Source organism: Mytilus trossulus, chromosome 6, assembly GCF_036588685.1.
Source record: "Mytilus trossulus isolate FHL-02 chromosome 6, PNRI_Mtr1.1.1.hap1, whole genome shotgun sequence".
In the NCBI taxonomy this organism is placed as follows: Eukaryota; Metazoa; Mollusca; class Bivalvia; order Mytilida; family Mytilidae; genus Mytilus; species Mytilus trossulus.
The window spans coordinates 87,847,427-87,863,555 of NC_086378.1; the positions used below are offsets into that span (position 1 = coordinate 87,847,427).

At 31.3% G+C, this 16,129-nt stretch overlaps 1 protein-coding gene across 5 annotated transcripts in view; it reads right to left on the minus strand.

Moving 5' to 3' along the window:
• LOC134722134 (uncharacterized) overlaps nt 1-16,129 on the minus strand; it is a 57,459-nt gene that overhangs the window by 15,717 nt on the left and 25,613 nt on the right. For 3 of the 5 annotated variants that reach the window (XM_063585690.1, XM_063585691.1, XM_063585689.1), the window contains 10 exons: nt 8,662-8,755; nt 7,802-7,893; nt 6,424-6,508; nt 4,459-4,686; nt 3,724-3,816; nt 3,281-3,403; nt 2,757-2,834; nt 2,325-2,418; nt 968-1,117; nt 430-532 (listed from right to left, as the gene is read on the minus strand). In XM_063585690.1, coding sequence (XP_063441760.1) covers nt 430-532; nt 968-1,117; nt 2,325-2,418; nt 2,757-2,834; nt 3,281-3,403; nt 3,724-3,816; nt 4,459-4,686; nt 6,424-6,508; nt 7,802-7,893; nt 8,662-8,755 — 1,140 coding nt within the window. Of the gene's footprint in view, nt 1-429; nt 533-967; nt 1,118-2,324; nt 2,419-2,756; nt 2,835-3,280; nt 3,404-3,723; nt 3,817-4,458; nt 4,687-6,423; nt 6,509-7,801; nt 7,894-8,661; nt 8,756-11,886; nt 12,025-14,283; nt 14,893-16,129 lie in introns of those variants that run through there. The other 2 variants (XM_063585688.1, XM_063585692.1) reach the window with 2 other exon arrangements.

The window sequence follows — 16,129 nt, forward strand, 5'->3', positions numbered from 1 at the left end:
ACCCGGAGGCCTCCTTCAGCTGGCCCCTAAACAAATATGTATACTAGTTCAGTGATAATGGACGTCATACTAAACTCCGTATAGAGTAAACCTTTCTAAGTCGCTTGAGATGGAAAATTATCACACTATCAAATATCAAGGCAAAAGTTAAGACAAATAGCTATAATTTCTTTTCTCAATTATCAATTAATGTTGTTGATTTCTTTTCATTCTAAATGTCTGATTGTGGCATCTAAGCTTTTTAGCATTTAACTAACTGACAATGATTTTATGGCCTTTAATAGACGACTATGCAGTATGGGTTTTTCTCATGTCGAAAGCCATACAACGATCTATAGTTGTAAATTTCTATGTCAATGGTCTCTAGTGAAGTGTTATCTCATTGGCAATCATACCAAGTCTTCTTATTTTCATAGTTTTTAGTGTTACCTTAGTTTCTGGATATTAGATGTGATACCAGAGAGTCTGTATATACCATCTACAATGCCATGCTCTTCTATAACTTCTGAACAACTTTTCAATACTAAAGGCACTAAAATATAAATAATAATATGTGAGTATCCTGTTATTCAATAAATATAAGACAAAAGCTAATCTAAATTAATTATTTTGAAATTATTCACAACATTTGTGATTTTACATCAATGTACAGATGCAGTGTGGTTGATGTCTAGTATTGAGTTTTGCTCAAACATTGCTTAAGCTTGTCTTAAACATGAACTGAGGTGTGATTTTTAGGTCAATGTTGCATGGCTTACTGTGCTTTTTAGATGAAGAACAGTTACAAAACCACTGCATCTTTGGTTTTAGTTTTGTCAAGACCATGAAAGGATTTTGTGTCATGAATTAATATTATCTCTTTGTGGGAAAATGCTTCTGTTAAGTTGGGGTAAACAATGAATGATGATAAAAAAAAATCCTACCAAATATGGTTCTTTGTATTTAAATATATATATTATCAATTTACCATCATGTCCAGAGTTCAGTAAATGTTCTCCAAGATCACAACCAAACACCCGTTCCTTGACAATCCCTGTCTGTTTCAACTGATTCCTGGCTGGCCTGGTAGTGAAAAACATTCGAAGGAAGGATAAGAACTTTCCATGTTTTCTGACCACTGCAATAGAAACATAGAAACATCCAGTAAGAAATTCTCAAATCAATATTTTAAATTAACAAAATCTTTACAGTTATTTGAAGATTTAATTTTAAATTTCAATCTTAGTACAGAATTTGGGAGGCATTTGATAAATGTAAAACATTTAAGAATAAGATTTTCCATCTGCCTTTATTTAAATACTTGTCAATTATCAAAATATCTAAACATGATTTTGATTCACTGTAAGGTAAAATCTTTGTTCTAGTACTTCCAGGCATATGCCCCCTTCTGCAAGAAAAACCTCTTCTGCTACCTAAATATTACTAGAATAATCTAAAAGGGATCCATGCTTGTTGCAGTCATGTAAAAATGTTATTCAAGCTATTACTAATGTCTATATTTACTTTTTTTAATGTTCTAGGGAATATTTAATACTTAATATTTCATGCAAAAGTTAATCGACCTTAAATCTAACATGACATTACACTAGTTTGAACACATCAAAAAGACTTTATTTATCAGTTTATTGGATGCAGTTAGTCATACTGATACATCAAACTATCATGATTCACATGTGATCAATACAGTCATTCAGATTTAATAAACAATCAATCATACAGTGCACCAAAACACATTAGAATCAAATAGCCTGCACATTAGTTAAATACAACAGCTTGACTAACATAGTAATTTATACAGATGCCAATATTTCCAATTAAGATTATTTAAAAATGTCATCTTCAAGAATATCAATTTTATTTTTATGAATTTGGACATTGCACATAATATTGACCCTCACTGACATATACCCAATATCTCCTTTTTTCAATTTATTTTTTACATAACAAATTGTAACTGTTCACAGAATTCAAGAAAAGAAAAGTAAAAATTATGCAATTGACTACTTTTCATACTTGATCTTCAAATAAAACTAATCATTTTTGAAAATAATAAGCCAAATCTATCCTCTAGATCGCAATATAATGAACAGAGAGACAAAAAAAACTGAAATGCAGAAAACTCCCTCCCCTTCATCCCCCTTAAAAGTATAATACAACTCCTTTGTATTTCACTTGAAGACAACTCAACCTACTCACACAAAAATCACAGAAACAAGAGTATTGTATATATATACTTTAAATATTTTAGAATAACACAGTTTAGTTCATACTGTAATCAACACACAATCAGACAATTTATATGTTAGTTATCAAACCATGCATACAGGGTCGCCTACTATTGAGTGGGATTCTGTTCTCTACTGATGATGGAACTTTGTCTCCTATCAACTCAACACATTCACTCGGAAAAAATCCAACCTAAAAAAATATAAAACTGATTTTTTTCAACGTTTACAGATTTATAAATGTATTTTCAACTTTAATAAGTGTCATATTTTGTTTAAAATTGCAAATGTATATGACGCGAGTTGGTATTGTCCTAGTTTAAGTAATGACCTCTTGTAGCCAACAGGTATGGACAAAAGATCATTATATGACTTTCAAATGTTTGTTTTGATCCTTTTGATTGATAGATTCCATTCTCATCTTATTCATATTAAATACTTTCTCATTCAAAACTATTTACAATATGTTTAATTTATCTATAAAAACATTAAAAATGAAATTTACAACAAACATCAAAATTAAAATATTACCTCAAATCCCCTTTTTCCTCTCCACCATATTGTATCCTCAGTAGCAGGCATGTCTATCACAGATACTATATCTCCAACCTAAATACAGGAGAAACATTTAATGGAGCACTTTGATATTTTGATCAGTTTGATATTCATAAACTTACAGTCTACATCTGGTTGAGTAAGAACTTTTTATTTTCAGCTACCCAGTGCTGGAAGGGTCAATATTTGCACATGTCTCTGCCTTCTTTTTTTCCACACAAGAAGAAAACTCATATTTTGTCCTACTTGACAAGTATTATTATTAGCCTGCTACTATAAAACATTTCAATATTTCTTTTTATACATAAGCATTGTAGATAAACAACTTTAAAATAGTCCACTGAGCTGTTGAAATGTTAATGACATTGCACTTTATCGATCCTCATTGTAAATATTTGTACCTATAAGATTCGTCAAGAGAGCTTCTGGTACTTTTAGTGATCATTTGTCAAGTGTGTATAAATACATTTTTCTATGAAGGGTCATAACAACATATTTACCTCTAGAGAGATTTCATCCACAGCCTGTGCAGTATATCTCTTTACAGAATGTGCTGCAGCTATTGCTGGAGTATTTATTCCAGAGTCATCTATGGCAAGAAGTCTGTTACCACGGTTATCCAACTACCAACAGAAAATAACATAGCTAACTAATTCAGACTAACAGATAGAAACAGATATTCATGACTATGTCGATGCCTTTAGTGATTACACATGACGATGTAATCCCATGTTATTTCATAAATTACTTTAAATTCAAAATATTTTTGCGACATTTTTAGCATTATAAATATTATGACAAGACAAGTTTTGCAAAACTAATTGCCTATTTATTATCATTATTCCTCAATAACTTTTTTTTTTATCAAATTGCAGCTGTATGACCATCTATCCTCAATCCTTTTCTTGTATTAAAACTATTGTTAAATTGATATTGAACTCACCTCAAACCAGTTCAGAATGGTACCACAATTTAACATACTATTGGCAATGTTAGAAAATCTCTGTAAGTAGCTACTCAGTTCTGTCTCCATCTCCTGAAACAGTCAAATAAATATATTGTGACAACATGTTAATGGGAAAAGGTTGCAAACTATTTTTATATTTTTAGTAAGAATAAAAAGTTTAAGTGGACATTTTATTTTCTCTCAAAATTCATAAGTCATATTACTTAAAAGTGTGGTCATGTACACGTGGTTACAACATCTGGCATTTTCAAATTTAAATTTTTGTTAAAAATAGAGGTTGGGTGTAAACAGGGTATACAAATGTTGTATGAATATTGGGGGGAGAAATTACATTGAAGAATCGGATATGAAGATGATCCCTATCTTGTTCTTGACAGATCTTTAATGTGCAACAGTACTCAAGAAGAAATATCATCCATTCAACCCATATAATTCTGATTTCAAGTCTGTCAGTCTTGCTCTGCCACTTACATGCCACATGCTTAGCAGAGATAGAGTAAATACAAATTTTAAAGTCTTTGGTTTCTATTGACCAGGGTTCAATCTCACATCCTCTCTCAATGCTTAAAACTATGTGCTTAGCTGCTCACTGTTGAAGGCCATACAGTGACCTATAGGTGTTAATTTCTGTGTCATTTGGTCTCTTGTGAAGAGCTGTCTCATTGGCAATCCTACCACATCTTCTTTTTTATATATACAATGCCAACTTGCCTCATATGTTCTCGATCCTTCCTCCTGCTGACTGAGGTCAACAAGCTGACTAAACTTCCTATCAAATATACATTTATGTAACTGTCTGTCCAGCAGACGAAAGTTTTTATAGGTACGACGGACATTCCAAGACGTCTGGTTAGAGTATACTTTGATAAGAAAGGTTCTCTCCATATAATCTTCACCATTGTGTCGATAGTTCTCCTGTTCCTCATCACATAAACACACCTGCAAAAAAATAAAGAATACAATAGACAACTTTCGAGTTCAATGCATTTCAGTAAAAATATTTTGATTTAAAAAATGTTTATATTGATTTTGAATATATGTAATCAGATTTTTTAACTTGAAACATATATCAAATTAGAATCATTACTGAAATTTCAAATGCAATTATTAGGATATATTATTACCTTTGGTTTTTATTTTAAAATTGTTTTAAATGTGATGCACTAATAGGGATCAATTCTATGATAACTTTTCTCTGAAGCTTAATCACTCAGAAATATGGGGGCTTTCATATCAGAATAATTAAATATGTATTAAGACAATGACATTTAGATATAGTATTGATCTCAAATAATGAAGTAATTCATTTTTCTAATCAAACAATAAAAGGATTGCAAAACATTTATCAGAACATTTAGAAATTAAATTCTACAAATAACAGATAATTCCCTAACCCAATTAATACCTTACTCAGAATTTTTAGATAACATACATCAAAGAATATTCATAAAAATTGCATTAATAATAGAGAGTAAGTTCGTATTTGGAAACAAGCTTCAATCAGCTTTAGCCTAATTGTCTCAATCAAATCCTATGATTGATTATCGCTATTTTCTGAAAAAAAATCTTTGATATTTTTTTGTGATAATTTTTCACATTATGCTTCTTGAGAGAAAACATATTGAACAATGCATAAAGAAAAAGAATTTGGGTAGGATAAAGAGCAGAAATCTTAAATTTAAAAAGAGTGGGTGTGGAAAGGGAAAGCATTTTTTTCCCTTTTGCACAGCTATCTGCCTATGAGTTGTTCCCAAGGTTCCAAAAAATGCAGAAATCTCTATACACAGATGTTTTGGTTAAAAAAAACATAATTTGGCATAAATTTAAAAAGTGTACATTGTAATAAATATGTGTATGAGTTTAAAGTTGATGTGACCCAAACTTCATGGTAAATAACATTTATTTACAATGTTAAGTGAAGCCCTAAATCTTGGTCAAATCCTTATGTAGCATATATTTAAAATAAAATTAAGAGATAACTGTATTGTATTTGAAGCTTTGAGGACGTCCACCGGTAGTTTTACTGTCACAAATCTAGTTTACCTGGCGACGCGTAGCAATGTTTAAACATAAACACTGGGCGTTTTTTTGCTACTATGCTGCTTCAAATGTAATAAAATTTGATAAAAAGAAGAATTTTAGATGCATCATGTGAGTATTTGGCTTATTATTGTAGAAATTACATGTCAATACATTCAGCAATTCAAAATTTTGGCTTCTTTAGTTACAGACAAGGAGATAGAGAATTTTAGGCTTACTGTCATCCAATCAGAACCATTGATACAAAATAATTGCATTAGAATGCTTGGTTGAGTGCAGAGGTGAAACCATGAGCAGTTTGGACCCAATATCTTAGCTTGACACTGTCTGAATTTGGATTCTGATCAACTTTTTTTAAGAGATAAATAGTACTATACCAACCCAAAATATTGTTTGCGGTCGTATAAAAAGTTCATACAACAATTTTAAGAAGTAGATATGACCCAAACTTCATAATAAAATAACTTTTCAGTTTAACATGATTGAGAACTGACTTTCAGATGAAATGAAGCATGGCTGGAAAACAATATGCCCAACTTCTAGCCTTGTGGGCACATATGAATAATGAATTATCAATTTTCAAAAACAAATCTAGTATTTAGAAAGAGCTGAAAATTGTTGTTTGAAATATCCTACCTTAATTTTGCCAAGCTCAACAAAATCATAATGGAAATGTGCACATTCTTGAAGCTTAGGAAATCTGGAAGTTACATCAAATGTGCTAAAACAGAAATGTTTCATTGTTAACATAAAAGTTATATTAGATAATGACTACATTGATATATATTTATATAAAATCACATTAAAATTCACGTTTTAAAGAGGTTATATAGTTACATAACATTAAAATGATAATAATCAATACTGTAAACTAGAAGTCATGGTTCAAATAGCTTTACTAATATAGATCAACTAGATCTTTCACATAATTAGCATACAAGTTTACTTTTATAAAATATTGTACTTGACAAAAAATACCACAACTTCATTTCAAATATTTGTAAGAATAAATTTCAATTTTAAATGAAATCCTATGCTCCCCTTAAACTACCCTGGCATAAAGGACCAATTGCAATTCATGTAACACATGGATCTTTATTCCCTTATTGGTCACTTTTTTTACGTAGTTTATTCAATCCTCAGAATGGTCAAAACTTTTCACAGTAAATTGCTCACTTAAGAAAAGAGTTTTATATAACATTGACAACCTAGAACATTTGTTACATGGTACCAATCCCAGACATTGATTGTTCTGAGGTCAGTATATAGAGCATGCTAACTTACTCCTGGGAAATCATCCTAACACCATAAATATTAAGATCAATGATAAGATATTGTCAGCCATTTACAGAGGTTAAGTCATAATCAAACTTTTTATAGTAGTATCCATATTCAAAGCAAATGGATTTTCCTAAGGAAGTATGTACAGATTGTTTTGTTTTTTTTGGAACCATGTAAGCTTTGAAAACCTATGCTAAAACAATATTGTATTTTACTGCTTTTCAGGAATTATTATGTATCAGGATTATGAAGTCTCTTTCAGATCCTAGCAATTCCAGGTTCAACACTCTCCACAATTTATTGTAGTCCAGGGACTTTAATCTCACATTAGGTGGTAGAAATATTGGAAATCTTTAACAACTATGCTATAAACCAGACAACCTAATTAATATCTTTTTCTTGTAGACTTTTAATATTGGATTTTATTAATCAAGTTAATCAGGGAAATTTGAATACTAGTAGTCATTAAACTAGTTACAGTAACCTCCTGTTTCAACAAATCAATTTGCATGTCCTAAGTCAGATATCTCATGACGTGACAGGATGTCTTGTGATGGTGAGATTTGTAAGATTAAAACTTTCTCTTGTTAAAACTATGGTTGATTCTGAGTTTTCTCATTGTTTTAAAAATAACCTGTGGGTGTCTTAATTTTGGCCTGTGTGATTGAGTCCTAATTTTGGCCTGTGTGATTGAGTCCTAATTTTGGCCTGTGTGATTAAATAAGATCCCTACCTAGAAAGTCTCCTGACTTTCATCATTGATGATCTATGTGAATCCAGACTACTGTTGTCTGAACTGTCATACAACTGTAAGATACCACCATGCTGTAAAAATATAAACAATATATTCAATAACTGTAGTGTATTCACCAAGTTTGCATTATTTACTCATTTTATGAGTATTAATTGTTCATGTCCTGAAGACACATGAAATATTTGCCACTGGATATAACACAATCATTTTTCAAATTTCAGCATGATTTGACATCATATTTCATTCATCTTCTCCTCTGTAATATCCAATGGTTTTTTTTTACAAACATATACAAGTAACATCTTTTACTTAAAAATATCAAATTCAGACAACAAAATGGCACTAACTTATATATAGATTAACTATGGTTTAAAACCTAGGGGGAGTTTCTTGGCTACAATCTTATTGAAGGGTGCAAGCCCTGATACTACCAAAGATAGTCAGCTTATAGCTTTTGATCTTTAATAACCAGTGGCGGATCCAGGGGGGGGGGGGGGGGGGTTCCGGGGTTGGAACCCCTTTTTTTTGGCCAATCAATGCATTTGAATGGGAGCATATAGTTGGAACCCCACTTTACTCTGGGTTGGGAACCCCCCTTTTTAAAATGGCTGGATCAGCCACTGATAACAATGATGGTAGAATTTACAAATTAGTCAGATATACCATTCTTCAAAATTTATGGAATTGCTGAGTTTTACATTGTATTATCAAAGTCAATAACGTTTACTTAATTTTTTTTCTAAAGTTATACATGAATGTAAGCTTCATTAACCATTATGTCATGTGAAAAGTCATAAATATACAAGATAAAGGCAACAATAAAATATTACTACTGGTACCTTGTTGTAGTAAACTGTTCCCGTTCCTTCAGATCTAATGGTTGCTGTACTACTCTTTCTGTATGGTTCATCATCTTCATCAACTCTTACATTTCTGTAAATAAAATGGTAGACTATATAAACACTATATAAACAGTCAGAGGAAATGATTGTCAGTGTTCTATCTCTGCTGGCCAGTACATTTCTGTATATAAAATGGTACACTATGTAAACAGTCAGAGGATATGTTTGTCAGTGTTCTATCTCTGCTGGCCATAAGACAAACCTGAACTTTGGCACCTAGGTCAACTGTGCTTACTCATTTTCTAGGATTCTATAGAACATTTGTTTGCATCATCAGTGTTAATATAAACCTCAATTATTTCATATTCCAGTTTTTTTCCTAACAGTTTCAATATGATTTACTCTGATGATGTTAACTCATTTTCTATAGAACTTTCTTAAATTTGGAAAATTGCTGGAAACCAAAAAAGGTATAGCTGTGATTTGTCCATCTGGATTTATCTTGAAATCGATTGGGTAAGAAATCCTAAGACTCACTGTGTCACAGTCAAAGAGTACCTACAAGCTTTGTTCTATACTCATTAGATGAAAATTCCCCCCAAGAAATTCGAAATTTAAATAAAATTACTCCCACTATCTTAAAACATTCTATGTGCTTTGAAATCTGACATTTTACATTACTTGCTTCAAAAGACAATTTGTGTGAACATAAAATGTACTTCTAACTTTAAATTATCACCTGCCTCTACTTGTGCACAACAAACGTTTATTGACATGCATATTTTACACTAGATTAAACATACAACTTTAAATGAAGCTTTATAACAAAGAGAGTGGTGTATAATAATTCACACATCAAAACTTTAAGACACATTTGAAGGTCTATATACAAACAGTCAAAATGCAAGTTTAATGCTTTGTAAAAGGGAAAATATATGTCTTATAAATTACTTTGCCATGGGTATAAGAATAACAAATTATCATGTAAAGGACAATGCAAAGATCAGACAACAAAACCAAGACAAAACAGGAAAACAAAAAATATGTGAAAAGAAATCTTCCAATTGCAAACAACTACATTTATTAAGTGTTTATAAGTTTTTAGATGTAACTCTAAAGACACAATAAAACTAACAGAAAATAACATTAATCTTTCTTGCGAAATAGAAATTATCCCTGCATGAAGCCTTTCCAAAGTGACTGTCAAAACTTTTTATCAATCTTTCTCCCACCCTTTCCAATTTCATAGCTTGTGTTCTGACCATAAAACTTTGTTTTGGAAAACTAGCAGTCCTATCTGTCCTGACCACCAAATATCGGGCAGGTCTGTAAATTTAGAGTGTAATGGTGGTTCTGGTGTCCAATTCAAAGTTAGTGGTGGTTTCATTCTTTTTTATGCTTTCTGGTATTTATTATACCTCTAATCAGAATTAATATCTACAGCTTATATCCAACAAAATAATATTGGCTAAATATGATTTATACTTTATACGCAAAAATTAAACTACAAAACAGGACCATCAAATGTTAACTGGCACAGCCAGATTTGTAGTCGTGGTGGCCTAAACACGGGGGGGGGGTCTCAACATGGGATTTTGGGTACAGGTGTGCAGCTGGGATTTTAAAAACACCCCCCATTCATATATTGAATAATTGTGAAATCCCTACCTAAACATATACCGGTATTTCACAGCGAAATCATAACCCATTCATATATTTATCACCCATTGATATATCACAATCGGTCAATTACTACCTATTGATATATTTCCTCTGTAAAATTGCACCCCATTGATATATTTGACGGATCAAAAAAGAGACCCATTCCAGCGGCACATATGTATATACCTTTATATAGGAAGAGACCCCCCCTTGGGCCTGAATGACCACTAAAGGATAAAAAGGTTTGGATAACTCTGGTTATACCTTCATATAGTTCAAGACAAGAACAATGGTATTAGAACTGTTTAACAATAAGAACAGACCTTATGCTCTGTGAAGACTGTAAAACATTTAAACTCCAGATAATCACAATATTTCATTACTGGTCTATTTACGGTAAACAACATGTTTACCTGTTGTTTATCATGTATTACACAGAAAACAATAAATCAGTAAAAAAAGGTTGGATTTACTCAAAATTACATTTTATCCTCAGAGCACAGCTTGACAGCCATACATAGCTTTAAAATATATGTAGATGTACACAGATAAATGGTAAATCAACCCTGACATACACTGAATAACCACTTACTGGTATTTTGTACAAGTAATTACGATAAAATCGGATGTGAAACTTCATGTGTATTAAATTTAAAGGTCGTGACCATTTGTCACATTTCAGATATAACTAGATTCCATACTTATTTCTGATGAGTTTTGTATTGATATAATATCACATGTCATATTTAATTGGAGATTAACCCTTTACTTCAATTGTTTAGAGAGTATAGGTGACACTTATAACAATTTAATCTAAAGAATCAAGTGGTCCTTTTGGAGGAAAAAAACTTACAAGTGTTGTCATTATGTAAATCTTAAACAAAGTAGAAAGTTTCATTTCGAAGACTGTAGAATATGAAAGGGAAGTTATGTCATTGAATTCTTTTGACCTAGTCTTTGCACGCAATGTAGGTAACTTTAACCATGTCAGTTAAAGATGCAAGTGTTTTAAATTAATGATTACAATATCTTTTGCATGCTGATATCTCAGATATGTATGGTATCAGTATATCATACTCTTCATTGTAGATATTTCAACATGCGTTTACATGGTCCTGGATAATTCAATCCCATTTTCAAAATATCAAGGTTTTTACTATCCAACACAAATAAAAATAGAAAGTTACACACACTAGGAAAACCACTCAAAAGGATAGAATTTCAGAATATTAGTTCTACGATTTCAAATAAGTCAAATTGTGAAAAAATGAAAAACAATTGCCTTCAATATTTAAATAAGAAACACATTAGTGAATCAACATTTTCACTCCTAGATCCAACTAGTATTAGTCCATGCTATTAGTACAAAAAGTATCTGTATCACAAAACTCCTACTGGATAGATTGCTTCTGCTTTTTAATACCACAGCATAAATAATAAACCTAAGCATGCTAAAATATGACCTAAGGCATAATTGACATTGCCATTCTAAAATTTATTTCCGATTTAATTTAATTTCATGCTGTTAGTACAACTGGATGCCTCACACCAGAGTACTACCTGAGGTCAATCAAGGTCATTCTGCGAGGCTGTAAGCATGGATGCTTACGGGGCATCTGAGGGGTGCTGTATATATTCTGGACATCAAACATAGTTAACATGGCTGACTACATTCATCCTCTTGAGTTATTATCATATCTGCTGGCATAAAAGAATTAATAAGCATGTTAAACTAAATCAAATTCAAATCAAGGTATCAAAATACTGTTAGGTGTTATCAAACTAAATAGACATTAAATTGTTATTTCAAGCTGTATAGTAAAATAAAAACACAGCATAAGCAGCAGCATACTAAACTGTGAATAACTTATTTATGGGGAAGCCATATAAGTAATATGTGGTACTTTATTGAAGTATGTTACAAGCTTGAATCCTTACAAGGTTTTAAAAATGCATCAAAATATCATTACTATATTAGGCAACAAATATCTTGGTTTTAGTTCAATAAGTTTCAAAAGACAAAAAAGGTGTTATTGTTCTAAAATTCAATTCAATTATCTTACTGAGCAAGTAGGCCAAAGAGTTTTAAGGAACCAAAAGAATTGAAGGGCTGTGCTTAGGAGTCAAAAGAATTGTAAGCAGAGTTTTAAGCACAGAAAGTGCTAGGCCTAGGATGCAGAGTTGTAAACTCCAAATGAGGGAAGGTCTCAAAGATGTTGAGACAAGAGAACTATTCTGTTCATTACAGTTTTCTCCACAGTCCATTGACCCCCTTTATGACCACACACAATTATGAGATTCTCATTAATCATTATACAATGTGTAGATCTGTCCAAATGCCTTCCTGTAAAACTTCACTTCCTGCAGTCTAACCAAAGATAACAAATCACATAATGTTTAATACTATGCTGATAAAATGTCAAATTATGTGGTAAATGTTAAAACCTATAACACTGTAACAAAGTAAACATGCTATCAGCCCGTTTATCAAAGACAAGATGCAAACATATGGGGTAATCTGAAAACATCAGAAATCTTTAAACTTCGATATCTGATGGTAAAAGACTCATAACTTTTTTTCAGACCAGTAATTTTACAGGATCTTAATTTCAGCACGCAAATTCCATTGTCTTGCAACAGTCAATAAAAGAAAAATGTGATGATGGGGTACAGATGCCCCTGCTTGTAAATATACTGCAAAGCCAGCAGTTTTTCCATTTATAAAGGACCATAACTCGACTGATTAAAGTGAAGCTATTTGATGTGTATTTGGTGGAAATAAGCATTGTGTACAAGATTATAACATTTGGTTGAGGTTAACTGAAGTTTAGAGAATGGAAACCAATTTTGGGATGTACAGACAGACAAGGGAAAACCTAAATACTCCCTAACAGCCTAGAGGTTGGGGCATAACAAAACTCTACACATATACCAAAGACTGACTGGTTGAGTAATACAAACACCCATAAACAGGGGTTTAGCAAAGATGCTCTTGAATGGCAGACATTTCAGAGCTTGTCTCATGGTATATTTTCTTGTCTGTTAATAGTAAAAACACCCTATGGTGACCTATAGATGTTCATTGTCTAAAACGTGTGTCATAAGGTTGCTGTTTATTATAGTATTTACATTAATTTACATTCAATGTAAACTAATAACAAGAGAGAAAGTGTTTAGTATCAATGTCCTTTAAACCATTCACATGGACATGATGATGTTGTATTGATAAAAGTATTGTAGAAATGATATTTACAAATCTGTCATCTAAGATCATCTAACATAAGGAAGGAGTAGAGATAAGTGATCTAGTGTTGTTTCATGACAAGTTTCTTGTTCTAGTGTCATGATTGATATAGAAATTAATTAGGCAGACACCACTTTGATACCTTACTTCATAGATCTCATGTGTCAAAACATAGTACTGTAGGCAAAAAGTAAAATAACAAAAATACTTAACTACAAGGAAAATTCAAATTGAAAAGTCTTTATCAAATAGCAACCTAATGAAAAGCTTAAACACATCAACGAAATGGAAAACAACTGTCATATGGCAAAGCATTTTTTAACAATTTAACATAAACATGTAGCAAATTGAAAAAAAAAACCAACATCAAAAACCAAACTATACTGAACTGAGAACTATAACTAGACTTTTACTTTACTTATCATTCTATTTATATAAGTGCAACATATTTCTGCAAAAACCCATTATAAAATAAACATTATACTCTAATTTGTTTAGTTTTACCATAATTTTTTGCTTAGATTAGAAAAAGAAATAAGGCTCAACTTAAACAAAATTATAAATTCTCTTCCAGTAGTAATTGGTGAAATCATACATCATTCTGATGTGAAATTATATACTGAAAAGTCGTTGGCATATATTAAGCAAATTATGTCAGCAATTTGAAATATGTTAACATTGTAATTAGTTATATAATAATATCATTAACATACCCATTTATTATCATTGTGTATATACATCCAACACGGCTCTCCTTACACTGAATCAATACATCAAGTCATTGAAAATAAATATAAATACTGCATTATCTGTATCATAACATGTAACACATTTTGTGTATTTATTTCCTATAAACATAGTATCCTCGTTCACCCTAAACATGATTCATATGTGTGTAAGCTGGTGCACTATGATCCCGGTCAGGACAATAACATAATCTTCCGGTACTCCATGCCGTAAAATTATTAATAATACATTAAACCATCAACACAATGCAAATCGAGGTATTAAAAACAATAAATACAACACCACAGATTCTGTTTTATTAGACGTACAGGTAAACATGCATTCTGACCTGTCACGGTATTACCTCCCCTGGGGGCCTAAACGTCCCTTGTAAAACACTCATCCAATCATCACTTTATTAAATAATCAGCTTTTCACATAATTATTGATCAGTCTAGTAAAACACACAGATTGTGCTGACTAAAAATATTTTCTTCAAACCTAAGTCACTGTGAACAATATGAATAATATCACACTTTGCTAATCACTATACCACTTATTTGGTCTGGTTTATAATGCCAAAAGGATAATTCACACAATGTAGTAGCCACAGAAGTCTCCTTATATGCTCCAATGATAATTAAAATAATCAAATCATTAATATATCAAAAAAGTTCCACAAATATTTGTGTCTGATCGATTGTCATGTATCATCACTGTACCTAAGGCCAAACCGTACCAAAACATTAAATAGAACCTGTTGTAAAAACTCTATACATATTATTAAGGTTAATTATTTAAGTCAAGTCCTATTAACTTTTAACTATGTAAAAGCAGCTTTAATTTAATCCAATTATTAAATAAGTAACTCTGTATGTGTCAAGTCGCTCAACCAAAGCCTGGTTTTTGTGAATTAATTTAAACTACATTAGATAATAACTGACCCTGTGTCAGGTGTGTATTGTTTAGAAGGTGTATAATAATATCAACGACATATACCCTCAAACCAAATATAGACAGTAATATCTAAATAAATCAAAGACGTCTTTATTCAATAAGTGTTTTATATTCAATAAGTGAATAACATATGTAATACATGTATCTAAATAAATCTAAGACATCTTTATTCCAATAAGAGAATATCATATATCGTGTAGTAAACATTGAATTAACATCAGAAAATGACTATTAGCAATCACTCCAGCATTGGCTTCCTTAACTAAGGCCAGGGTAACAAAAACATTGATTATATTTACACCATGGAATAAGTAAGGGCCATATAATTCATTCAAAATTTTGTTGAAACTCACTATGGCATTTTATGGCATGTTATAGTAAGGGCATATACTGAAAATGCATACAAAATAAAACAAAACTCAAACAGCAATTTGAAGAAAGTGAAGCAGATGATAATGAAGTATTTAATATGCCTTTATGAATTTAATCATAGATTGAACTCAATTTACAGTACTTTTCATAGCCTCATCCACAGGAATATATACTTGAAAATCCCAAAGAGTGTCTGACATGGAATCACCTAATGGCAAAACTTTCTGCTAACATAATAGACAACTTTCGAGTTCCTTGCTAATCCGTCAAAACTTGGTTTTAGTAAACATCATTGATGCGTTCCTTTGTTGAGCAATTGGTGGAAAAAATGATAATTCTATATTGCATGAATAATTTTCAGCAAATAAAATTCTTATAATTGATATTCAGCACTGCTATCATAAGGGAATTGTGATTTAAGGTACCTACGGAACAAATATTATTTCAAGTTTATCCTACACAATGACGATCACTAAGATGCTTGATGAACGTAAATAGTGCAGG